The 27,775-nt window shown below is 43.5% G+C and overlaps 1 protein-coding gene across 1 annotated transcript; it reads left to right on the top strand.

Annotated features, from left to right (window-relative positions):
- CCDC61 (coiled-coil domain containing 61) lies at nt 1–27,775 on the top strand. The gene is made up of 14 exons (XM_066581159.1): nt 1–80; nt 2,710–2,866; nt 6,920–7,002; nt 10,496–10,656; nt 10,739–10,891; nt 11,410–11,620; nt 13,603–13,685; nt 14,497–14,690; nt 16,404–16,482; nt 18,859–18,917; nt 20,661–20,736; nt 20,901–20,970; nt 21,110–21,182; nt 23,073–27,775. The coding sequence occupies exons 2-14, from the start codon at nt 2,719–2,721 to the stop codon at nt 23,165–23,167; spliced, it is 1,485 nt and encodes a 494-aa protein (XP_066437256.1). The 5' UTR covers nt 1–80; nt 2,710–2,718; the 3' UTR covers nt 23,168–27,775.

The following is a 27,775-nucleotide window of genomic DNA, read 5'->3' as shown; positions in this document are numbered from 1 at the left end:
TGAAGGGCGGTGTTGTTGGGGAGACCGGCGGTTTAACTGACCGAGGGGGTAACTGCCTGACGAAGAGGAGAGACGAGGCGGTGAGTGCGCTACATGTAGCTGGTAGATATAAGCCTATCGCCTGGGCTCGCTATCATGTGTCTGTGCGGCGGCGGTTACCTTCTCCTCCCGCTGTCTGGTTAATCCCCGTCCATGTTCTGTAATCTCATTACAATACTTTGGTTTTGGTTCTCTGTCCCGGAAACTACAACTTCCAGAATGCCCAGATGGTCAGTTGCAGTTAGGGCATGCTGGGAGTTGTAGTTTTGCGATAGCTGGAGATTCTCACATTGGAGACTGCCACCCTATGACATCCAAAGTAAAGGTAGATCTGGAGGAAGATCTGGACAATTTGTTCTAAAGGGGTTTTCTGAGTTGTGTGTGTGTGTGTGTGTGTCTGTATGTGTGTGTGATATATATATATATATATATATATATATATATATAATTTTTTTTTTTTTACTGAGGGCAGGAAATGGTTAAAGGGGTATTCCTGGATTTTTACCATTGATACCCTATCCAATAGTACATCGGTGGGGATGCGTTGATCAGGATTGCAGCCAATCAGTTGATCACCTGGCTCGCTGCTGATGCAGGAGGCTGGACATTGGCATCAGTGGTAACAGCAGGAAGTGTAATAGATGGCTTCACTCCTATTGAGATCAGTGGGAACAATACTTCGTATGACTCTTCCCGCTCTGATCACAATAAGAAGCTGGAAAGTTTGCGGTTTTGCCATAGCGAAAAACCGCGAGATTTCCTCCGGGAATGCACAGCTTCAAAATCCGCGGCACTTAGCTGCGGGTTTTGGAGCAGCTTGGTCGCATGCTTTTCCGTCGCGGCCGGTGCTAACATAGAGAGCAGTGCGGCCGCAATGGGAAAAAAAAAATCGACAAGATGCGGCCGGGAATCCACGCCGCAGTGCCTACTTTGCCGCAACAGATTGGCTGTCCCGTTTGAACGAGATTTTTGACAAATCTCGTCCACATGGCTGGCTAATACCGGGATTAGCGGACGGAGGCGGATTTGCCGCTGCAAAACTTCACACGGAATTTCTGCGGAAAATCTGACCTGTGTGACCCCAGCCTAATGGAAGGCGTTACTATTACATTTCAGTCCTAAGCAGTGATGGTGACGTCCGGCCCGCAGCACTGTGATCCCTGGTCGCCTGAGGGTGGCTCATCCATAGTGAAAGTCATAGAACTCCTTTTAAAACTAAATTTATAAGTTCATATGGCGGAATCTGCACGCGGCTTTGTAGCGGAATAACTGCGTAACGGCGTGGAACATTCTGTGACAGATTCCGCCGTGCAAACCTATCCTACGGGTCCTTTTACATGGGATTATTGTAAGGGGCTTAACACAGGAGCGATAATTGCTCAGTGAATGGAGGCAGAGCACTACGGAGATGGCTTCCGGCCGCCCGCCTCCATCTACAGTAAACAGGCAGCCATTCATAAATGACCGACTGCCTGTTTACACGGACGGATCGTCGTTTGGTTTTTATTCCTGTATAAACTGAACGATAAGCGAACAGATTATTATTGGTCGTTCAGTCATGCCAGCATTTACATTGAACGATATCATTCAATTTCGCACACCTTAGTCGTAATCTGAATGGAGAAGCATTCCGTGTAAAAGCCCGGAGCCGCTCCTGCCCGTCCCACCCCACTGCCGCTCCTGCCCTCACTGCCAGTCTGTGCTTACATGGGCTGCAGTAGTGATCTACAAGTAATGCCCCTCTTACACCAGTGGATTGTCGTCTGCACAAGCGAGTGACGTTACTGCTAATTTGTACGCAGTTTTTCGCACTTGCGCAGAGCGTTTGGACAGGCAGATCATCTCTAAGAATCGCTCACTTATGTAACGAGAAGTAAACGGGCCAACAATGAGTTGTATGACGGCTGAAACTGAACGTCGAGCGAAATGTGCACGATGGCTGGCGTTTGGACATAACCATTATCGTGCGTTTTCGTTTGTTTGCATGAGTTATGAGCGACAATCATTATAAGGAAATGGGCCTTAAGGGTCCTTTCAGACACACCAGTAATTGTTTCCTCAAGTGAGTGACGTTATCGTTCGCTTCGGCAGCCGGTTTATACAGCAGATACATCGTTGGCGCGCTCAAACGAGAAATCATTCAGTTGTTTACATTCGCTGTATAAGTGACTGGGAGGGAACGAACAAGCGCTGTTTAATCCAATCGATAGCGAACGAGCCGACGATGATTTTTTTTTCTTTATGCCTGCGTAAAATGAACGACTAAAGAAAGTGAACAATTATCGTTCGTCGTTGGCTTTAGACCAAGCTATGATCTTTCACTTTCACGAATGATAATTAATCATTCCGTCTACGGTGGTCTGTATGGGGAGAATTCGCCTTTACTGCATACAAAACCTCATTCCCCTCGCAGTAAACGGTACATGCTGTTATATGCTAGTAATAAGTTGCGTTCACACCTGGCAGATTTGGTGCAGATTTTTTGCAGTGGGAAAATCTGCATCAATTTCCGCACTATTGACGCAGATTTCACCCCTTCACATGAAAGGGTGAAATCTGCGGCGGATCTGCAGCAAAATTCACACTGAATAGTGCTGATTTTCTACTGCGGAAAATGCGCCCCTAATCCTCTCCGTGTGACCGCATTCTTGTACTTCAATGTTTCCTCAGGATCTCATTATGGAGGACACGGAGGTCGCTGAAGCCCGCTGCGTATTCCGAGGCATAGAACACATTCTACGTGTCCGTAACACGGGAGAGCGGCTGGAAGTGGAGGTTGAAGATGCTCTGACGACTGACCAGTGGAGGGGAGAGTTTGATAGTGAATGTGAGTAGTATTGCCACCATAGGAAGACCCCTAATCCATTACTATTACTGTATTAAAGAGGTATTCCGGTAAGATGATTTTTTTTTTCCCCATATCCACGGGATAGGGAAAAACTAGCCACGCTCGGAACACCAATTCCGAGAGCGGCTATTTCCATCAACTCCATTGAAATTATTGGAGCAGCACCGCACATCCATGGCCAGTTCTGCATTGAAAGTGACGTAACTCAGGTCAGAGTTGAGCTGAAGAGATGAGCAGAAGTGGGGCAAACCGGAATCCCTCCGTTCTTGGGATCAGTGGGGTCCCTGCAATCAGACTCCCACCAATCTATCAGTTTACACCTATCCAGTGGATGGGTGAAATCTAACAATAAAGTCCCCTACCAGAATACCCCTTTAAAGGCTAGCGCATCAATAGCAGGTCAGCGGAGATCTGACTCCCAGAACCCTGGCAATCAGTTGTTTGAAGGGGCTCAGGTGAGAGCTGTGGTCTCTTCTTTGGCCTGTGATGTCGCACCCATTGGACACTTGGCCTGTCTAACACTCTCTTCCATTCTTGTGAATAGAATTGGGCTGTAATACCAGGCGCCGTCACTACACAATGTACGGCGCTGTGCCTGGTATACAATGAAGAGGCTACCAAGTTCTGTGGCTCCTTCTAACAGCTGGTTGGTAGGAATGCTAGGATTGAGACCCCACCAATCTGATATTGATGACTTATCCTAAGGATAGGAAATAGATATTTAAGACCCAGAGAATGCCTTTAAAATTAGACTGCATAAAACTAGAGGACATAGGCAGAAGCCACAAGAAATCTATCACAATGCCTCATGCCACGTGGTACATTTGTTGTATACTCCTGTATATGTTAGACACCATTCTCTTCCAGTTGCCATCTCTTGGCTTACTTTACACCAGCATTTTGCGCCAAAAAATAGGGCAATCAGCATTAACAGATGTGCTGTGTCTTATGTCTCCACTAAGCCATGCTCACTTCCAGGTATTGTTGAAAACTGTTTAGTAAAGTGTTTACATCTGTTCCTTTCACCTAAATGATTTCTGCAAGCCTCAAGTGACAGTCACAGAAATTTCTGTAGGAAATCTGTGTGTGAACGTACCCGAAGGCCCACTGTCCTCGGGCGGATGATTCGCAGTTCAAGCGGCCCATAGAGAATCATGGACCTCCGCAGCGGAACTAGAGAATGTGGATTTGTTTTGTGGACCTTTTTGGTCTGGAAAACAAATCACAGCATGCTCCATTTCAGTGCAGGTCTCCCGAGGACGGCAATGGAAGTTGTCTCATCCGCGGCCCCTCTGCAATTGAATTGTGGATGGACCGCGGATTCCGTGGGAAAGCAGGAGTTTAAAAAAAAAAAACAAACAATAAAAAAACCCTCTACTGCTCATGTGCGGCGCGCCAGTCGGCTCTTCCGCAGTGAAGAAAATAGAAGACCCGGACAGGCACAAAGAAGATCCGGATGTGTAAGCAGTGTCATCGGCCGCGGGCAGGGTTGGATTCTGCTGTGGGCTCCTGCATGTGGAATCTCGTCCGTCTGTGGACATTGGGCCTTGGACTGTGTTTACACGTCACTGATTGGCTGTAGATTTCGGTGAAGATCTGCAGCAGATTTAAGCCTGTCTGTCCAGCCTGCTGCAGGATGCATAGAATCTCTTACATAGTCCCACCTCTCCTTACAGGGGTATTTCCATCTCTGCATATTATCCCTTATTCGCAGGATGACATCTGACCTCTGGAACCCTCTCTGATCTCAAGCTTTCAGCGGCGGTGCATCCTGAAGTTCTGCAGCGGTGACCACTCACGTGCGCTTCTGCTTCTCTCACTTCAATGGGACTGCTGGAGATAGAGGAACACTTGAAGTTTGCTAACTCCGATAGTCCTATTGAAGTGAGTGGAGCGTAGATGCACATGTGTGGCCCAGCGGTCGGATCAAAGTTATTTCCTATCCTGTGAATGGGACTACCTTTTAAATTTGAGCATATCTTGATATCCTAATAGAAACAAGCCAGTATATACAACCGCACCTTCTGAATTGCCCCTGACACTTATTTAGGGTGCCTTAGAGTACAAGATTCGTGGGCGAGATTTTAAGTCTTTTTTTTCCTCATGAAGTATAAAATTTCACAAGGAATCCGTCGTGTATTTCAGATACCATTTCAGTTTATGCTGCAGATTTAAACCTCTGTAATGCAAAGGTTGCAATCTGCAGAAAATGTGCACTATTTGTGGATTTGGCTGCTACGGATTTTCTATATCTTCGCTGCTGGTTTTTCTGCTGCAGAAAGCTTGCAGTGATTACTGCCCATGTGAAGGCATGCTTGGATAGGCACTTTTGGCAAAGTTTAGAGCCTCTCTTCGCTGACAAAGTTCACATGGTCACATACATAGCATCCTTCTATCTGTGGATGCGGCCAGGTGATCCCCCTCCAGGCTCCTCGCCCCAATTTAGCATTTTTATTTTACTTATTTATATAGCGCATACATATCCCACAGCGCTGGAAAGAGATTGATGGGGTATTCCAGTAACATTAACCCTTTCCCCAATTTTGGATTCAGGGTTTCCTAAAAGGCTTTCTCTTTTTGCTGTTATACAATGGTGCCATCTGCTGGCTAAAGCCCGTGTGTGTGTGCCAGAGAGGCTCTGACAGTGGAGTGGCTGACAATAGATGGTAAGAACACCCTGTTGGACATCTTCTGACATTGGAGCTGTACAAGCTTCAATCAGAATGTAGAAAGATGTCAGAGAGTGGATTGGAAAGGGTTAAGGTATTTCCACCCCAAAGATGATGAAATTTCATTTATTTTTTTAAATTTATTTTTCTTCACTCCACTTAGAAATTTTTCAGTACATTATGTGGTACGTTAAATAATACCATTGAAAAATATAACTCGTCCCACAAAAAACTCAGCCAGCTGGAACAATGAGAATTATAATTTTCTGAAAGTGAAAGGGAGAAACCAAAAATTGGGATAAAAAGAAAAAAGGGCCACGTCCTTAAAGGACTTTTGTAATTTCAATATAAAAACTGTTATCGGTTGGACACGAGAGAAATAAAAAAAAAAAAAAATGCCTACTCCCTGTCTTTGCTCCCCTGGGGCGCAGCTAATCGGCTCTTGCCGCTCTGGCCTCAGCGATAGTCAAATAAGAGCAAATTCCAGGTGCCGTCAAAGAAGAAAGAAATGAGTGACCAAGTGTATAAAGGGCTCTTACTACAGTGAGGGTTCTGGCCGCAGTGGTCACCTGACTTCCGGCCTCAGAGAGCGGAGCAGCAGGAGTCAGTTGGCTGTGCCCCGGGGAGGACGAAGACAGGTGAGTATTTGTTTTGTTTTTTTGTTTATTTTTTTATGTTTAGCTCATGCCCAGCCCATATGTGTATTTATTAAAACCACGTAACCACTTTAAGGAGTTAATCTGTTAGGCCCCCTGTCCACGGGCGTTGCGGTATCCCGCGGCGGATCTCCTTCGCCCGGGAGCAGAAGCCGGCAGACGGATCTCTGCTGTCAGCCTATTCGACAGATAGGCTGATTGCGGAGAATCGCGGCAATTCGCAGCATGCAATATGCAATCATGGGGAGACCATAGAAACTCCATGCAGATACTGTCATTAGTGAAATTTGAACCAGGACCCCAGCACTGCAAGGAAACCGTGCTAACCAGTGAGCCACCAGGCTGCATGAAATACCATTACTCTGATGGTCACACAAGTGGTTGTGTGCATAAGTGACCACTGCTGCATTAATTCGGGGACCTTTGGGACCCCCGTTCCTGTGTTCAGTGGGGCTCCCTGTGATCAGATAGTAATGCTATGGATAGGGGATAACCTCATTTTGTGGGATAATACAATGGGGCTCTCATTCTAACTTTCCTATCAGTATTTTCTTTCTGTGTCGCCAGAACTGTAGTAACTGGAGGAAATGCACACAGACTCGGGGAGAACGTACAAACTTCCAACCTGCGCTGTGGAAGGCTTTATCATTTAGTGCAATTTTCCATATCTGGATTGTAACTAATGTTGTTGTGGTGTCTCTTGTCAGTCATAGAAGACCTCACTCACAAGACGGGAAACTTTAAGCAGTACTCCATCTTCTGCAATATGCTGCACTCCGCTCTTACTCAGGTAACCTTTCTATGCTTTTATAACAATCTGATCAGAAGTGAACTGTGACTATTTTGGTTATATGAAAGCAAGGTCTCTGTAGTAATCAAGTCTGTGCTTGAAACTATGTCATGTGGAATGTTACAGGCCGAAAGCTCTAAGGGGTTACATAGGGTAAGACAGGCCACCTATGATTAAACCCTTAACAACTGCCCCTACGGCTTCATACAGCGGCCATTAAAGGACTTTATTCTGATGCATATGCCTTTTTTACACCACTGCATCAGAATACTAATACAGGTCTCCTGTGCCAGTAGAAATGGGGACCCATCTCTAGCTGTAACTGCGGGATCCCAGCCATTTAAACCTTTGCATGCTGCAGTCAGTGCGACAGCAGCATGTAAAGGGCTGACAATCAGAGGGGGCTTCCTTTGTCGCCAATCGGACCCTCATGATGTGATTGGGGGTCCCAATTGGTTGCTGTGGCACCCAGAGACTTGAAGATGGCATCTGGGTCTCCCATCTACAGTCGTTTGAGCGTCATGGCTATATAATACACTGCAGTACTGAATTATTAAAAAATGTATTATTAAAAAACATCAAAAGTACTTCAAGTCCTCTAGTGGGACCAAAGTAAAAAAAAAAATATACACACACAAAAAAAATCACATTTAACCCTTGCTGTGAATAGAAAGCAATTAAAAAGTTGTATGGATAAAAAAGAGGGTATTGACAAGAATTGGAAAGGCTCTGATAACCCAATTCTTGTGAAATGCTACTGATGTAGCCTCTCTCTTTATATATGTACTGTATTAAATGGAAGTACCCAATAAAGTACCTTAAAAAAATAAATAGTTATATGGATCAACAAATTGTACCATTAAAGGGAACCTATCACGTCCTCAAAGCACCATAAAATAAGTTATGTTGCTGTTAGAGTGTTAGAGGGCGTGAGAAGGCTCTGGGTGTGTTTTTTTTTTTTTTAATTTCGCCGATTCAGCATTGTCGAGCTCTGAAGTCGGCACACGGCATAAAAATCTGACAGTTTCAGGTTCCTATGCGTGCACTCGCCCATAGACTTGTATGAGACTCTGAAAAGAGTCAGATTTTCATGCTGTGCACTGACTTCAGTGGGACAGCGCTGGATCGTGGGAGCAGGTTTAAAAAAAAAAAAAAATACATCACCCAAATCCCTGCCACCTTCCCTAACAGCACCATGAGTTTATATAGCAGGAAAAAAAATGGCTGCAGCTCTGTGAGAGAAACTTTAAGCCTTTATTAACAAGAGTTTCACATAGAGTCAAGTGGACAGGGACGCGTCTCGATTCAAGAATAAATCTTGATCACATGGGGATCAAGATTCATTCTTAAATCGAAACACATCCCTGTCCACTTGACTCTATGTGAAACACTTGTTAATAAAGGCTTAAAGTTTCTCTCACAGAGCTGCAGCCATGTTTCTTTCATCCCTGCGTGGAAAAAGAATTCCCTGCTGCACCTGCCACATCTGTGACAGATGCAGCAAAGGAATTCTTCATCCCTGCAGGGAAAAAGAATTCCTTACCGCAGTTGTCACAGATGACAGCTGAAGTAGCGGATCAAGCTGCCGGCACCCAGGAATTGTTTTTCAGGGAAGGGCTTTAAGTATAAGCCCTTTCCTGAAAAATCCCAAAAATTGTGATTAAAAATAAAATCAAATCTAAATGTTATTTAAAGCCAGAAAAACCATAGCCATGAGATGGATGGCAACAAGACCGCCCTCCATTTCACAATGGAAAAAGTTAGCTGACACTATAATAACCTATGAAAAGGTGATTTACCAACACAGAGGATGTCCAGACAAATTTGAAAAAGTGTGGGGTGAATGGCTAGACTCGCACAACACATTATAAGTCAAGCAGGTACAGGTTAGATATCTAGTTGAAAAAGAGGAAGAAATTCATACACAACGAACCAAACGCACTAACAGTTTTATTTTATTCTCTCAAATGTTAAAAGTTAACATGGAAAATGTTATGTAACCATAAAGTGATATAAGATGCAGAACAAATGAAAATTGTATACAGAAATACATGTAATATTTGTTTTACAATCTGTCAATAAACGAAGTTAAATAAAATAAAATCTATACTCTCCTTTCTTCAGCTGCCGAGGCTCAGCCGCGTCCAGCCGGCTCTTCTCCCACTCTGCTATGAGGAGTATTCAGCAGGCGGGGATTTAAAATCCTCGCCTGCAGAATGAGCTGCCTCTGATTGGTCACAGTGCTCAGCTATTGAATGACAGCTGAGAGCTCCCTCTGACTGAGCGCAGGGACCAATCAATCAGAAGCAGCACTCACCCATTCATGAATTCATGAGCAAAAATAAGTTTGGTAGCTAAAGGAAGAAAAAATAAGGCAGTAAAACTACCATATGGCTAAAATCCCTAAAAAGTGTCTTTTAAGGTATAAAACAGCCTGGTCCTTTAAGGATTAAAGCAACCCTCCGGTTTCAGGACAACATTCTGTAATTGTAATTAATATTCTCTTCCTGGCCCCTTTTATTCTGCTGGTTTGGCGCTTCGTTTTCAGGCGACCATAATGGCATACACCATTTCCTAGCAATCTAGTAAATACTATGAAGGGCTCTGTGATTGGCCAGTGCTGATCTTGTGAGCCACGCTGGCCAATTGCAGAGTAGCTACAGGGCATTAAAGGGGTTCTGACATGAATAATTTTTTTATGCTTTAGCAGCCATTGTTCCCTGGTCTGCCTAATGGACACAGGGAACCCACGATTTAATGGCTGTTAAAGCATAAAAACATGATACTTACCTTGTCTCCTGTTGTTGCTGACATCGGGGGGGGGTCATCTCCCGGCAGGCGCTGTTCTTCCGCTTCTTCCTTCACGAGCCGCGCCGCTCCGGGATCGCGCACATGCGCAGTGGAGAGGTGCCCTCTGACAGGAGTCAGGATAGTCCGCGTCTCCACTGCGCACGCGCAGAATCTCGGAGTTCAGTCAGGACGGACGGGCCGCCCACAGCAAGCACTGCTTGTGACGTGCTTGCTGTGGGCGGCCCGTCCGTTCACCTCGGAAGTGGCTGACGGACGGAGCAGAGCAGGAAGCGGTCATTTTGACCGCTCCTGCTCTGCTTCTACAAGCCACAGAAGAAGGTGCCAGAAGGAGGGGACATGTCTGGTGATCGGTCCTGGCCAGGCAAGGTGAGTAAAAATTTTTTTTTTTTTTTTTTTTTTAGTGTCAGAACCCCTTTAATAGTCCTAACACTATCAATGTACTATAGAAGCTTTAGTAGTCTAAAGATGGCGGTGGCCATCTCTGCTGCCTAAAAAACGAAACTGACAAATCTGCAGAAAGGGCCAGAAAGACCAAAGGGTTCCTTTTTAAGGCTGTGTAAAGATAACTGTGTCTGACATATTTACTATTGACTGATAATCTGCCAACCATTCCAGATTCCTTTGATGCCAAATAAAAGCATGTGGACACATCTGAAATTTTTTTTTTCTTCCTCCTCTCTAGAGCAGCGAATCCGTAACACTAGACCTCTTGACATATGCTGATCTGGAGCTTCTTCGCCATAGGAAAGCTGGAGGAGCGCAACGTTCAGCTCCTCCAGCTCGAAGCTCCTCACTGACTTCCAAGCGATACTTGATACTTATCTACTCGGTGGAATTTGACAGGTGAATCCCATTGACGTCTCTTGTGTATCAGTGTTTACTTGTTGCACTTTCTGTGCTCAGGTTTAATTTTATATTTTTGTAGGATACATTATCCTCTGCCTCTTCCCTACATTGGCAAACCAGACCCTGTCCACTTAAGACAAGTGATTCGAGGACTGAAAGATGAGCTGGCTGCTCTGAAACTAGCGCCAAGTCAGGAAAACCGTGAAGCTGAGATTCGACGACTGAGAGAAGAGTGAGTATAAAAAATAATTCTGGGGACTTAAAGGGATTTTGTTGGGTTTGAAAGTTATACCGTATCCATAGGTTAGGAGATTACATTTTGATCAGTAGGGCTCAGACCGCTGGGACTTCCATCAATGATAACAGATGTCCAGTGTACCCCAAATGAATGAAGCAGCAGTTGAGTATACATACCACCACTCCGTTCATTTCGGTAGGACCGCTGTAGATAGCGGAGTTTAACCGCTTGACAATCTCTGGCAGTGCCATTGAAATGAATAGAGCCACAATGCACTTGCTCAAATGTTGCTCCATTCATGAGGGAACTTTTGAGATCAGAGGGGGGGAGGAGGCGGCCCTCAGCAGTTGGCTGTTCATCGATCAAAGTCATCCCCTGCCCTGTGGATGGAGAATAACGTTTTAACTGGGCCAAACGTCTTTAACAGACAGATCCTGCTTTTCTGACATTACTTTCCCTTTTCACCCATCAAATGTTAAAATGTCCATTTGGCGGTTTCCCTCGATCACCAGGCTTCAACGGGTGACTCGGGAGAAGGAAGAGTCTGATCTTACATTACAGAGGCTGCAAGACCTTGAAATTCCTAATGGTAAAGACGCCAGTCACCTGCGTATCCTGAAGAGGGCGGTGCAAACTTTAGAGTTAGAGCTTCAGAAAGAGAGAAGCAGGAGTCAGCGACTGGCGAGCAAGAGGAAGGAGGAATGTAGGCAACTAACAGAGCAGGTAAAAACAAATGCAACATTTTAAAAACCGAGGTGATGCAGCCTTCTGGTCTGAAAGCATTGACATACGAGATTCGAGGAAAACCTACTTCTTTATCAACCACAGATGTCAGAAAACATGGCTCAGAGCATTCATGAGTTGTGTTTTTACACTTTTGCAAAGTTTACTAACTTTGTAGAACAGGGATTGTTTTTAAGTCTACAGCGTGAACACTGTTGATTAAAAGGGTTATCCGAGTTGAGGAAAACCCCTGACAATGGGTCCTCCATGCATTTACTCAAATTGGCAGTTAATCACCTTCCCCGTTCATCCTTCGCTGCCGGCTCCAGTCTCTGCTCTCTGTTTACAGGCAGCTGTAGCAGCCAATGACAGCGCTTAGCCATGATCACTGAATGTATGAGTTTGTTAGACGTCCCATTACAAACACAGTAGTATTTAATATGGAGTTGGCCCCCTTTTATAGCTATAATATCCTCCTCTGTTCTGGGAAGATTTTCTACAAGATTTTGATGTGTCTGTGGCAATGTGTTCCTATTAAGCTTCAAAGTGACCCTCCGGTTTTGGCACGAAATTCCGTCCTGGGAGTGGAGGAGGGGAGGGGGTATATAAAACCTGCAGTTTGTCTTCCTTGCCAATCCTCCAACTCTTGGCCCTATTCTCAGCTGTCCAAGGTGTCTGCAGCATGTTTCTAACTACCTAATGCACACTATGCACTGCTTTCTGATCACACTACCAATCCACTATGGGAACTAGGTAGTGTGAAGATTGCATCAGCCATCTTTGATGGTCGAAAACAGGACCTGTAACCCATGGATCGAAGAGACAAAAAAGAACTGCAGGTATTGTACACCCCTCTCCCTTCAGTCCCGGGACAGAATCTTGTCCTGTAACGGGAGGAACGCATTTATGAAGTCTGGCATTGATATTGGTATGGAAGATCTGACTCAGAATCGCCGTTCCAATGCATCCTAAAGGCATTCAGTAAAGTCAAGGTCAGGACTGCTTGAGTTACTCCATATCAAGCTCTGCTGAATATAAGGCCTCCACTAAAGTTTACAGCAGGCAATATACATTTCCAAAGGCGGTGTACTGCAAGCATCTGCCCAACACAGTATGTTCCGTCAGACTACAGAAGACTCTCATTGCTCCAGAGTCAGATGTCGATGTGCTTTTCAACTTCAGTCCTCAAGTACCCCCAACAGACCAGTATTTGAGGATCTCCTATAGAGGGAACACCTGTGGCAATTTCTGAGATACTGACAATTATGTTACTGGTACAATAGTAAGGAAATCCTGAAAATTTGACCTTGAGGACTGTAGTTGAGAAACAGTGTGTTGCACCACTCCAGCTGATGCTAGGCATTGTTCTGCCTAGTCTACTGCTTTGTGCTGCTGAACTGTACTTGCTCTAAACCCCGATTTAAACACAATAGTTATCGCTCAAAATTCGTTCAAACGATGGCTTTTGAGCGATAATCATTGGGTGTAAACTCTTCCATCTTTCACTCTTCGGCTGAACAATGATTTTTAGGTGATCATAAAAGCCATCGTTCAGCCGGAGATAGCAGGGACCGAACGCTGTGTTCTGCACGGCAGCGGCTGATTACATTGTATTCAGCTGACACCCTGCGGGGCTGCCCTTGCGAAGACAGTGCAGCTGAGTGCAAAGTCCAGACCACATGCTGGGACTTGGAAACAGCTGCTGGAAGCTCATTTACATGCAAATGAAGCTGATAAAGTGCTAATGGTCATTAGTGTCCATTAGTACTTTATGCAAAATGATCTTTAGAACTGTCAATCTTTCAATCGTTTGAAAGATTGTCTTTGCGTGTAAATTAGCCTTTAGTTGCTTCACAATAATGGCCTTACAGATGACTGGGACAGATCAGAAATAATATTTTTTTTTTTCTTAAAAATAAATTACAAATTGTGTGCAGTCAAAGAAGCCGTTTGCTCATTTTATATAATCTATTTTAATTCAGCTGGAAGAATTGCGATCGATGGAGCGGACCCTTCGCCTGAAAGTAAAAAGTCTAAGTACAGAGCTGGCTATGTATAAAAGAGGGTGAGTGGGGTAGAGGGTGCGAGGTCTGTCATTTGTGCCATGTACCTTAACCCCTTAAGGACTTTTTTTGCAGCCAAGTTATATTGTTCAATGGCATCATGTAATTTACCTCATATTTTACTGGCAAATTTAAAAAACTTCTAAGTGGAGTAAAATGGGGGGAGGGGAGAGAAAAGCATTTCCACCATCTTTGTGCAGGGGTCTAGGTTCTTGGGCATGCCCATTGCAGCAAAAATGACAACTTTATTCTATGGGACAGTATGATTTTGATGCTACCAAAATAATATAGTTTTATTTTTGCTGTGCTACTTGGGTAAAAAAATAAAGTAATTTTTTAAAAGATATACATTTTTTTTTCTGCCGCCACAACTTTATTTTTCATCAATATAGTTATGTGAGGGCTCATTCTTTTTGCAGAACATCTTGTACTATTTTTACCACTTTGGAGCTTGTATAATTTTTTTTTCTTTTTAATTCTCGCCATAAGGGACCTGACATTGCGATCGTTTGCTCATACAATATAATGAAATACCACAGTATTGCCTTATACCGCAATTTGACAAACCTTTTATATTTATGGAAGTCATGGCAACCAAACTGTATCCCGTGATCGCATTGTGGGGTGGGCCTTTGGGTCCCCTGAACAATGATCGGGGCATTTAAATGCTGATGTCAGACAGCTGGCATCCGCCTTGTATGGAGCAAGATTTGACTTGTGATCCTGCACCACATAAATGCTGCACACCCAGGACAGAAATAAACCCCCTATGGAATTAAGGGGTAAATAGTTTTCATTTGTACCTCTTTACAGACGTGTGACCCCCACAGGCCCATCCCCACAGAGTCGCTCCAGCTCAGCCGGTCGGGGAACTCTTCCTCATAGTTTATCCAGGGGAGAAATGCAAACAAGAAGAGAGAGGTCCACATCACGGGATAGAAGTGGATTTAGCTCCCGAGAGGGAAGAAGTCACACCAGGCAGCCAAGGTTATCCCCGTCCCCTGTTGGTAAGTGTCATGTCTTGATCTATCATGCGCATGGGAGAATGGGATTTGTGGTGGCTGCTGTCTCCATGGAAATTGGTGAAGGTGCTTGTCTGGGCCTTGCCGTTGAAGTGAGACTTATGAAGAGAACGTAACAAGCAGCGGGCAGCTCTTCCTAGAAGGCCACTTTCGCACATTCGCTTTTTCAAAACTCCATGGTTATCTCGGTACAACGCTCCCATTGATTTCAATTGGGTCTTGCAGACTTGCGCTTGAATGCAGCATTTTCTAATGCCGCCATTCTTTTAATTGCTGTCTACCCTATCTTGCCGTGTTTTCGTGCATTTAACGCACATCATCACAGTGATGGGGTGCGTTAAAAATGGCAGCAAAATGCCGCAATCAAAATTGCAGCGTTTTACCGACTCTGTGAGTGGCCTTAGTCCAATAGACCTCTCCTTGAGGTTCCAGGCAGCCATAAATCCCATTCTTTCAACAGGTAACTTATTGATTTATTTTCTTTTGGATTCCCCCTACATATCCTATACCAATATTAGAAAAGGGGTTTTGTTTATGATTGTCTAAATATTAAGTTCAATGTCACATGTTCATGGAGTACACTGTTCGTAATGATGTTGTATGTCCTTAACGCAACTCATGAAACCTTGGATTACAGCCGTGTATTGTAGGATATGGTGAATTTTGGACAATAATTTCAGTAATGGATTTCCACCAAAATTCAGTCTGTTATGAGAGGGAAGGAATCATTTGAATTGTTTTTGTTTTGATTCTTTGGGAAAAAGACATTTGTGTGTTTTGGAAAAATTGGAAAATGCTCAATAAAAACTATTTGCTTTAAAAAGTAAAATGGTTTTGTCGTAAAGCTAAAATGGAGTGTGTTTCGTGTACAGGGTAATTCAAAGAATGCTGTGACAGTAAAGCTGATCTCTTCATACACAACTTGACATACAGCAGCCAGAAGGACATGAAGATAGAGGAACTCTTCATACGCCTTAGAGATGTTCCATGGGGGGGCACCGTTGGTGACACGAAGAACCTAAAACCACATGTCTCGGCTGGAGTGGCATCAGTAACAGAGGCTATACCGGATGTGCCTGGGCAGAACTGGACTACCGACCACCCCCGGCGCCAATATGGAACTTCTGTAAGAACATGAAGAGTTCTTCTAGCTTTTCATGTCGTTCTGGTTGCTGTATGTCAGTTCTTGTATGAACTTTTTTTTTTTTTTTTATTTTATTTTTTTTAAATCCTGTCACTCCATGAAAGACCCTGTAACCAGTTGGATGTTTGTCTATCCAGCATTAGACAAGAAGGAACCTCCATGATTGGTCGAGAAATGGAGCCATAATGCCGGCTTTGTTTTTAGTCACGTTATAACACTGTCTATGTTGTGTTGGGTTTATTTTGAGTTGCGTTGTCATGTCCTGCAGCTACTGACCGGAAAACAAGACACTTAAGGGAACCCTTGTAAGAAACAATAGGCCTCTTGTAGTTGGACACAAAATCTTTGACTGTTATAGACAAATAATAATAATAGTCTATTCAGTTTAAGAATATTAAATGTATTTTTATTTTTATTTTTTTTTTAGAAAGTTACCTATTACTTATATAAAACTAGAAGTGAATACTCTGCAGTGTTGAATACTTTTTGCATTACAAACAGTTGTATTTTTTATTTTATTTCATTTTTTAATTTTCACAAGTTTTCCCTCTTAGGCATCCGACCTCCTCGATTTGATCCAACCGCTTATATCAGAGACAAGGAACGTAGGCAGAAAGAGGTGGACGTAAAAAAGTAAGTGAATCCTGGCTACCCTTAAAGGGGTTGTCCCGCGAAACAAAGTTGGGGTATACACTTCTGTATGGCCATATTAATGCACTTTGTAATGTACATTGTGCATTAATTATGAGCCATACAGAAGTTATTCACTTACCTGTTCCGTTGCTAGCGTCCTCGTCTCCATGGTGCCGTCTAATTTTCAGCGTCTAATCGCCCGATTAGACGCGCTTGCGCAGTCCGGTCTTCTCCCTTCTGAATGGGGCCGCTCGTGCCAGAGAGCTGCTCCTCGTAGCTCCGCCCCGTCACGTGTGCCGATTCCAGCCAATCAGCAGGCTGGAATCGGCAATGGACCGCACAGAAGACCTGCGGTCCACCGAGGGTGAAGATCCCGGCGGCAATCTTCGCAAGGTAAGTAAAAAGTCACCGGAGCGCGCGGATTCGGGTAAGTACTATCCGTTTTTTTTTTTTTTTTTAAACCCCTACATTGGGTTTGTCTCGCGCCGAACGGGGGGGCTATTGAAAAAAACAAACAAACCGTTTCGGCGCGGAACAACCCCTTTAAGCACACCAAAATGCCGAAAGTCATGGGACAGGAACCAATATCGTGTAGAATCCCCCTCTTGCCCAGCGAAGGGCAGCAACTCAACGTGGCATTGATTCCACAATTAGATGGAAGATGTCTGGAAGGATGCTGAGCTCCTCCATCTGCATAGCAACCCACAGCTCCGTAGGATTTGTTGGTGCAGGATCCTGGGTGCAAATAGACCTCTCCACCTCATCCTATAAATGCTCGATTGGGGCCATGTCAAGTGAACGTGCAGACTGCACCATTCATAGGAATTCTTTAGAGTGCACCTCAAAGCAATTCTAGACAACTTGGGCCCGATATTTTGGTGCATTGTCCTTCTGGAATATCAGTCCACAAAGGGTTGCAAATGGTCACCAAGCAGTGAAATGTAGCTGGCACCAGTCAATAACTTTTTATAGGCAGATTAGTGGATCCAACCCATGCCATGAGAACACCCCACACCGGTATGGAACCACCACCAGCCTGCACAATGCCTTGTTGTTCAACCGGGGTCCATGGGGTCTGCATCACACATTAACCCTACCATCAGCTCAAAACAATTGGTACCATGACTCATTGAACCACGCCACATGTTGACGGTCCTTTAGGGTTCAGTTAGCAACCTCAGGAGTCCAGGTGAGACGCTGTTAACAGAGGCACTCCTGGTGGGTCTTCTGTTCCCATATCTCATGGAAGATGAAGATCGTTGCGCTGACCTTCGGGATGTGTGTTGGGCCTCTTGCATTGAATATGGATGTGATTTCTGCTTGTCTATTTGCATGGACAAGTCTAGTCCGACACCCCCGATTACGACCATTAAGCACCTGTGGGCAGCCACTGCACTCTCCACTTTGGGTGGTAATGCCCTTTATGATATGTTCTTTGTACACTTATGACACTGTGGATCGAGGAATGTTAAATGCCCGTACAACTTTGGAAATGGGATGTCCCATCCATCTTGCAACCACGATCATGTCTCATGCGAACTCTGATATACACCTTATACTTGTGTGGGTGTTCCCAAGTTGACCTCTGAGGTAATTCCATTTCATAATCCTACATACTGCCGTCCCATGACTTCTGGCATGTCCGTGTAGTTCTGATAGTCTGGAACTTGCTTGGAGCGTGGAATTGCAATATTCTGTTGCATTTGACAATATCAGAAGCCACTTCTTCATCAGCTTGTGAAAAGACTACAAGCTTTTCGTTCAAAAAGTATTTTATTCGTGTTTTTCAAAACATATACTGGTATATACGTGCAATATTGTGAAACAATAAAATGGTCTTAATCACGTACTATGCCTTCGGGAGCAGTTCTTTCTTTTTGGCAGGCCAGCTGGTCACTGACCGAACTTTACAACAATTATACTAAAACACAGACAGTACAGACAGACAAAAGGGGGTAAGAGGGGGAGGAGGGAAGAAGGGGGAGGGGGGGCAGGTGCTGCGTTGGTGGGGTGGACCTGTGTAGTAAGCCCTTACCGGGAGAGAGCCTCACCCGTCTCCAGTCTTCTCGAGGGGGGCTTGTTATCTAGAGCCGGCCCAAGTCAACCCATTTTTTTTAAAGCTTTCTGTAAACCTGAAGGCAATCCAGGGCTGCCAGGTCCTGTAGTATTTTTTCCTGGGTGTCGCTCTCCTCCGCCCCCAACTCATCGAAGCGCATGAGCTCGTTCATTTCCTCAGACTACAAGCTTTTGCATCAGTTTGTAATCTGTTTGATTTACTGAGCATTTGGCAGGATGTCAGCAGAAGTCTGAAATGCCCAGAGTCTCACTGTGTCTCAGCCTTATAATGTGGTGGCTTTTGGTTTCCTTCTCATTTAGATGTCGACAGGTTTCCAGCTCTCCCTCCAGTATGAGAGGCCAGCGACGCAGCTCATCAGGTAAGCCAAAATTAAAGGCTATACATCTTTGCGGACCAACCCCTGTCTATGGAAATGAGTGAGGCTGTTTGGGCTGAAAATAAGAATTTTAACTTAGGCCTCATGTCCACGGGCAGGCAAAGATTCTGCATGGGGAATCACGCACAGAATCCGTTGGCGACCCTGACTGTCTTTAAATTCTATACTGTGGACGTGTACGGAAGTGTCGGCCGGTGCATGTGCGCAGTACAGGATTTTTTTCGAACTTCTCCTTTTCCTGCAGAATCCGCGGCGCGCGCGTGTGTGTGTGTATGTATTTCGCTCATTTACATGAAAAATAATTTTCCCGTAGCATGCTATGGAGGGTTATTGCTGCAGAATCCAGAGCGTAACGCCCGCTCCGGATTCCGCAGCAAAAATCCGCCTGTGAACATAAGACTTTATTCTGAGTGCAAAGCAAATACCAAAATGGAGAGTTTGGTTCTGTTTACACTTCTCTTAGGGTGGCTTTACACGGGAAGATTGTCATATGAATAAGGCCGAAGGCACACGTCCAGGTCAAATTCCGCTGCGAAATCCGACCCAGTACCGGCCAGTGACACCCTTCCCCGCCTACCTCTCCAGATATTTTCTCCTCTGTGCTGCGGATGTGCCAGCTGACACACATGTGCAGTGCAGAGAATGATGCGCTGGCGATGACGCAGATCCTCAACGACTTGGAAATTGACATTTTGAAATCAAGGCAAGGTCTGTCATCTTCCATTGACTTCAGTGGAAACAGACCGTGCGAGTCACGCACGAAAATAGAGCATGCTGCGATTCTTTATCTGCGAGTGGAAATCTCAAGTGATTTCCACTTGTGTGCATGGAAGAATCATTTTCCGTTGCATGCTATAGACGGACATTGCTGCAGAATCCGCGGAAAAATCATCGCTCTGTGGAAAAGCTTTCAAACAACTGTCCTTTGTGTGATTCAGCTACTTCTCTGAGCAACTAGCTGAAAGATCGCTGCTTCATGTAAAGACAGCCCAAGTCCTTCACATCACTATGCTGATTGCTGCAGTATTCTAGCCAGTAAGAAAGGCTGACTGACCGACCCATCGATCCTTTATTTATTTTTTTTAAAACCCTCTTTATTAAATCGGAATCTCTTCTATCCATCACAGATCCTGTATTTGATTTATTTCCTATTTCTGGTATAGCATTAACATATTTTACATCCCTATATAGAGACTGTCAACACTCCCATTAGTCTCTGTACCCAATGGGGCATATTGTTATAATAGTTTCAAACACATAATAGGGTCATTATTAATAATTTTTATGAATCCAATTAACCTGTTGGTCTCTGTTTTCTTTGGAATGTTTTGAAATAAACTGCAGCACCCAAACGCACCTAAATACAAGGAAAACCTGCATACTTCATGCAAACAATGCCCTTGGTTAGATCTGAATCTCCAGTGCTGCAACTCACGGATCTGTAGAAAGGAGTCCTAAGCAATAGCACTTATTTATCTTGTCCTGCTTTCACTTATATGGCTACTGACAGCACATAGCTGTGGTTAGAGTTGTCTATCCAACATCTGATTGCATTTTTACGACCAATCCCTTCCCTCCTCCCTCTCCTTTTTGGCAGGTTGTGCGGTAACAATATAATAATGCCCATATGGACAAGAATATGGAACGGAACAAATTAATACGTTGGTTTTGAATTTCTATTTGATGTTGTGGTTTATGTATTCATTACATTCATTCTCTTAACAGTTGAAAGTATTCAAAGTCATCGATCGTATCAAAGCTCTGCGGATGAAATGGACTATGCTGAGCATGTACGCAGCAGGTAATGGGCGCTGATACTACTACCTGCTATGCACACATTCTCTCCCCCCTTTCGCTGTGCCTGCACAGTATAACTTGATAGGCCTCACTACTAGGTCTTAAGTCATGTTTCCTGCATATGGAAAATTTCCATGGTATTCATTATCTGCTCTCACTATGTTGCAGTGGTGAAAGAAAACCATCAGCGCGTGGAAGGAAACCGTTCACCCATTCATCCTGGAACAGCCGGAACAGTGTAAGTTATCAAAGGAGCACAACTTGCAGCTAAGTAACCCTGGCTATCCTATCGTTGGCATACCAAACCGCCAAGAATATGTTTTCATCATAATCCTTTTGTTAATAGCAGAATTAATTTTTATACCCCACCCTTGCAGGGCAAGAAAGACCGCTTGGCAGCAAAGAAAAGGCTTTCCAGCACCCCATCCTATGACCGAAAAATTGAGAAAGGTATGTGCCAAATAGCTAGAATACAATATTTGTGTCTCCTGATTAGGGAAAACCCTCTTCAATTTTATTTCTTTACAACAACCCTCCAGTTTCTGGACAAAATTCTGTCCCGGCAAGTGGCCAGTGTGCATTAGGTAGTTCAAAAATTGCAGCAACCATCTTGGATCGCTACAAACCAGGCCCAAAACTGACAGATCCTTCGGCCCCTCTATTAACATTTGGCAGAGGATCTCAATGAAACTGTGAAGCTAGCTTTAGGTGTTGGCTATATTTTTCAGATTGGACACTTTGGATTTTCTATGGGAGGTAAAGAAACGGATAAGGAATAGAGATGAGCGAGCGCACTCGGATAAGGCAGTTACTCGAGCGAGCATCGCTTTTCTCGAATAACTGCATTCTCGTCCGAGCAGGCTCGGGGTGGCGGCAAGTGGGGGGGGGGAGAGATCTCTCACTCTCCCCCCGCTGCCCCCCCTCCCCCAGCCTGCTCGGACGAGAATGCAGCTATTCGAGAAGAGCGATGCTCGCTCGAGTAACTGCCTTATCCAAGCGTGCGCGCTCATCTCTAATAAGGAAGCTTATTTAGTTGTTTCTGTATATCCTGTAGGAAATAAATGAACAGTGCCTGTTACCAGCTTTCTGCAAGCAGGCACGAAAATGTACAAGATATCCCATAACCAAGTGAGAAAACTAATTTACTGGTAAATAACCCTTTCACTGCTGAGGGTCTTTGGATTCTTTGCGCCCCCAGTAGCCAGGGCCATTATGTTTGACATGTACAAATAAAGCTGTGCCCTCCCGACGCACCCTTTTTTTTTTTTTTTTATTTTCTCATGCAACTCTATGTACCATCCTTTATGTACATCCACAAAAACGACAGAGAAGCCCAACTTTTTTTTTTTTTTTTGCAACTTCAAGGGGGGATAAAAAACAGACTTTTTTTTTCTTTCCCCATTGACTTGAACGGGTGAGTCTCATCTGTCAAAATGGATGAGAATAGTGTATGTACTGTGTCTTTTTTTTTTTCTTTCTAATGCGATCCATGCCTGCATTAAGAAAACTAGCTTGTGTGTGCTGCTACATAGAACAATATATAGTAGGTCTGTATGCTGTCTGTGTGTAGTTCACTTTTTAAATGGATTACACACAAGCGCAAAAAAAATGCTAGTGTTCCGGAGACCTAAGATAGAGACTGTAAAAAAGGAACAACCTGTAAAATTCAGTAAGTGCACCCCTAAACCATATGTATTTCCTATAAGCAGATAGTCTTATTTATCACAGTGGTCTCGGCAGCCTGCTGTCCACTACGTCCACTTTCACGTAACTTTCTTACAAATGGGAATTCTTTATAAATGCATTAAAACCTACATTTGTACCCAAAACGCGTGTGCAAGCAGAGGATTGCACACAAATACAATGTACATATAGTGCAAAGTTTAAATACCGTATACCAGTCATTTACATAAAAAAAAGCGTGTACTCTCAAAAATGCTAAAACTGAGGCCAGTGAAAATCTGCAGCATGACTATCTTCTGCTGTAGGTGAATGGGGTTTGGTAAAACCTCATTCACTTGCATTGTACTATACATTGCTGTGGAATTTCAGATTGCATTTCGCAGGTTGCATTTTGGTTAACTTCCAGTTCGGTTTGGTACAGCTTTTTGCAAAAGCTCAGCAAAGCGATCGAGCCAAACTTTTCAAAAGTTTGCTCATCACTAATCCAGAGTAATGGACCTCCCTTGTCCTATCTCTTTTATTATATGTTCATCTGATAATCCAGAACCTGTTGACTTCTGTTAACATGGACTTTTTCTGTAAACTGTGTAAAATCACTTCTATCTTAACTGACCAAACATTTCATATCTTTTTTTTTTTTTTTTTTTCCAAATCCAGAAAACCACTTTGACCCACTTTCTGACCTTTCGGATATTGATGCTCGACTACAAGCATTGCAAGATTATATGAAGAATCTGGACACGCGCACATAGGAGGGCATCTCTCTATTTTGACAATCAGGTTTTGGGCTAGGGCACATTGCCTTTTGGCTGTGTAGACCTATGACCTCGTACTTTCATTGAAGTCAGTGGGGTCACAATGTGATTCACAAATTGCTGCAACGATGACCTGTGACATATCCAACCTCAGTGGAGTAGTTTGCACTGTGATGTCAATGAGAGTATAAGGCTGCAGGGCTACACAGCAACTTTGGTCACACAGCCAAACGTTGGCATGTAGCCCTAGCCTTAAGGGCCCATGGTGCAAATGGCAGGCTGTGCCAATGGAGTTCAGAAATTAACGCATATTAAACTTTTTTTTTAAAAACTTTGTGAAATGGTACATTATGAGGGAGTGCAATTTAAAGATAAGTACCGCTTATCTGAGGGTTTCCCCTCATGTTCCACTAGTGTGAACTGTTAAGTGAGTGTTGATGGGCAAAGCTACTCTCTAAAGTGAAGCGTAATGTAGTTGCAATAAGATTGTCTTCAGTTTTGCAAACCCCTCTCTCCCTCTTCATTGACCTAAATGATAAAAGGTTGTGACCGATCCTGTAAAGATAATTCAGCCTGTGCTATATAGACGTGATTGTGTATATGTATAGATAGAACTGTGGCAGAAATCCAAGGCTGAGCCTCGGATATGCATTTATAGAAGCCATGGACCTGCCTGCAGTAGCCCCATTCAGTGAGGTTTGTCTGCCTGCAGATACCCCAACGAGCATTCAGCGCCAAGAAGTGATTTCACTACTTTGCACTGATAACTTTTCGCCATATAAACTATGGTACAGATCCCAGTGCATGGGATACAGAATTAGCACTGATTCCATATCTGAACATGACCATAGACCAACAGAGAATCCTTAAAATTGACTTTTATGACCTGACAGTAAGTTCACTGCTGGGAAATAAGAAGCTGGGACCCCCAACAAGGTTGAGGCCTAGTTCTTCCTCTTTATCTGGAGCATGGCCTCACATGCATGGTCACCTCTAGTCAGCAGGATTTTAGGGCATCCAAAAGTGATATTGCTGCTTCTTCATACTGTCTTGGGTTCTAGCTGCTACACCCTAAGATCTCATTCACACAGGTGGCTGCAATTTTGTTTCATGAGAGGTGCAGCAGTTTCACTGCATGTGTGCATATGTTTTTTTACATCTGTCACATCTGTATTCACTGCAGGTTTTTTTTTTCTCCCCATGTGTGCAAAACAAAAAGGCAAGGAAGCCCAATTGGTGTCAATTTATTTTTTCAACTTTCTCTTGGCAACATGTGTTTTATATAAAAAAAATAAAAAGCAGTGAATACTCAGGCAGCTGCATATTTCCTGCATGACCCCATAGACTTTAATGGGCTATTCCAGTCCATGAAACAGATCAAAATAGGATATGCTGCAATTAACCCACCGCACACACACGCGTGTGTAAAATACACAATGACACATTTTTGTCTGTAGTTTTTGTGCATGTAATATGGACCGCATAGAACACAGTTAATCTGAAATCGCCCATTAAAGTTTATGGGATTGTTTAAAAATGCAGCAGATACAGTTCATGCGCATTCACTGCTTTCTTACGCATTTTACCAGGAAACAGTGGGGAAAAATAAATTGACATCTTGTAAAACTTAGTGAATTACAGATACAACACTGATATAAGAGACTTGCATACGGACCAAACACACACAAACACGTAAGGAAAACGTGTTTTTCACGTACCAAAATTCCATACGCCCATGGGAATGAAGCCCAACGCTGACTCCTCTATCCTATGTCCACAGCCCCTTTTTAGGCAGGTTTCTTACTATTTTATATAGATTCTGTGATTACTTCTGCAGATGAAGGTTCAGGACGAAACATTACGTTCACATAGTGGATTTGACGGGGTGGTAGGATCTGCATTGAAATGCACCTTGTGTACATTTTTGGACTTTGGGTGCATATTTTTCTTTTTCTTTTTTAAATTTTGCACTTGAAGCAGATTTTGGTGTGGATTTTGAACTATCGACATCAATGGTAATAAAAATAATCACATGAAGACCATGTCAAGTAGCGATATGACGTTTCTCTTCCTTTTTTTTCCCCCGCAATGCAGATTTTAAATCCATGTTGTGAAGACGGGGACACGGGTTCCCATTGAAATCAATGGGATGCATATGGTAAGCAGATTTTGGCGCAGATTCCATGCCAAAAACTTTGCTAAAGTCCACTGTGTGAACATGCACTTATGGTTGTATTGCTTGCTCAGTAGTACTGAAAATAACAATGGAGTCATATATAATATCTGCACCAGACAGAATCAAAGGAGTTGTCCAGGATTAGAAAAACATGGCAGACTTCTTCTAAAAACAGCACCATACTTATCTGCAGGGTGTTGGTGGTACTGCAGCTCAACCTCATTCACTTCAATAGAGTGTAGCTGCAGTACCAGACACAACCTGTAGAGGTGCGGTGTCAATGCTGGAAGAAAGCAGCCATGGTTTACTAATTCTGTACAATCCTCTGCTTAGGTCACCGGGTGTTTTCTTGCAGAATCCAATGACATCACTGTTATTAGTGATTGGCGTTGCACACCCCCAGTGTGCAGCCTTGAGTCTCCTCTCCTCATATGTTGGATCACTTATGGTTTTTTTTTTTTACATTTTAATTGGGTGGAGGGAAAGTTTTTTTAGTTTTTTTGTATTTTATTGCATTTATGTGAGATTTTATTTATTGGACTTGAATTTTAATGTTCTGAATGAGGTGTAACATTGGGTTTTAAAATATATTTCTATATAATCTGAAATACTAGTTTGTTGTCTTCATTTTGTTCTGTGATGTGGGTTTTGTTTTTTTTTTTTGTTGGCCCTCTGGCCGTATCCTGATGACTGTACATGAGGTGCGCTGGAGAACTTTGGCTGCAACTCGCATGAGACCGCGCACAGACACCTGTCCATGTGTTGTCCGATCTGTGGGAACAGTTGACACTGAATGTCCTATTTTTGTCCGTGATACAGATAGAAATAAGACATGCCTCTTTTTTTTTTTTTTTAATCACATGGACCATCAGTTCTTGTGAATAGCCTGTGTATAAGCTGTAAAGGGTCCATGAGATAACCGCACATGCACAAAAAATACGCCCGTCTGAATTTGGCCTTAGGCTGATTACTTACACAAGTTTCTTTCTTTCTTTCTTTTTTTTGAGGCAAAGTCAGATGTGGATTCAGAGGGAATGGGAAATATAAAGAAGTACTTATACTTCTTCCTGCTGGATCCACTTCTGGCTGAGGGGTCTCTTTAATCCCTTCACATTTTCCTATCTGTTTTCTTCTTTGTCCTCTTCCGTTTTTGAGGATGTTTAGTAATTAATTTGAGTTTTGGAATTGATGACAAATAGCATTGCCTATGCCATAAGAAGTGTTAGAGGTTGAACGAACCACAGAAAACAACCTGAGGATGACTCAACATACAGGGGTACACCTACAAAAGGCTTCACGCCAGATTCCTGGTGTAGAAGATTCACAAATTTTGATGCAAATCCCACTTGTGCAAAAAATGTCTTTTTGGCATTCTGTGCTGTCGTTGATACTTTTGTTTAAAAAAAAAAGTGGGTGGGGCTAACCGACATCTGCGCATACTCCGAACTGGTGTAGGTTTCTCTGTAGTCTCACAGAAGAATCGGGATGCAACTAATATATGAAGAGGTGTGCGCCTGTATGTTTCCATATGTTTGTGTCTGGTTTTCGTTCTGCAATGCCTAAAGTGGCTGCATCAGAATTTGAAGTTGTTCCCTATCCACAGGACAAGAGACTAACTTACAAATCAGTGGAGATGTCCCTACTGATCTCAAGTAAATGGAGTGCTGGTGCGCTCCATTCACTTTCAATGGGGCTGACGAGATATCCGAGTGGCACCCATTTGGGTATCTTCATCAGCCCCCCTGAAATGAATGGAGTGCTGACTGTGCAAGCTTGGCAAGCACTCGCTTCATGCTAACGTCCGTGCAGGAGTAGAAGAGACCCTCACAGTAACAAGAGAATGTTCTCTGTCGTCGTTGAGGTCTCAGCAGCGAGGCTCCCACCGATCTGTGGGTAGGGAATAACTTCAAATTCTGGTACAATCCCTTTTTTAAAAAAAAAGTGTTCAACCACACAGCTTTATTTAAAATAAAGTTTTTAACATTTAACCTCTGAAAAGTATATATTTTTACTTTAAATGTATACAGAAAAAGTAATACGTATGCCTGTTTAATATTGTATATGGGATTTTTGGTGTACTTTTCAATGTATACTGTAAATACACATTAAATCATATGAAGTCCCAATACCAGTGCAATGCTTGCCCAAACATCTAGGAGCATTTTCTTTATGCATTACGGGGCCTAATACAATGTGCAGAATAAAAGCCTGAGGAACAGTTGGAGAATGGTTCAACCTTCCAACAAAGAAAGTGGCAGCCGAGAAGAGAAATCCGACTTTTTGTTTTGTCCATGAGTTACCAATGCGGAGATTAGTTGGCCTTCAGCTGTGCAAAGAAAGTACTAGTTGCCTCATGTTTTATTTTCAACTAAAACATCCGCTCATCCCCCAGCTGTACATGTCCCAGTATTACTGAAGAAGAGCCTTTG

Source organism: Eleutherodactylus coqui, chromosome 10 (genome assembly GCF_035609145.1).
Source record: "Eleutherodactylus coqui strain aEleCoq1 chromosome 10, aEleCoq1.hap1, whole genome shotgun sequence".
Lineage (NCBI taxonomy): Eukaryota > Metazoa > Chordata > Amphibia > Anura > Eleutherodactylidae > Eleutherodactylus > Eleutherodactylus coqui.
This window is presented reverse-complemented; position numbering and strand designations above follow the sequence as displayed.

Excerpts from the sequence above, each read along its gene's own strand:
- CCDC61 (XM_066581159.1), top strand. The coding sequence starts at position 2,719 with ATGGAGGACACGGAGGTCGCTGAAGCCCGCTGCGTATTCCGAGGCATA. Across the intron at positions 10,892-11,409 it reads ATTCGACGACTGAGAGAAGA|GCTTCAACGGGTGACTCGGG; the intron begins GTGAGTATAAAA and ends CTCGATCACCAG. Across the intron at positions 18,918-20,660 it reads CCAGCGACGCAGCTCATCAG|TTGAAAGTATTCAAAGTCAT; the intron begins GTAAGCCAAAAT and ends TTCTCTTAACAG.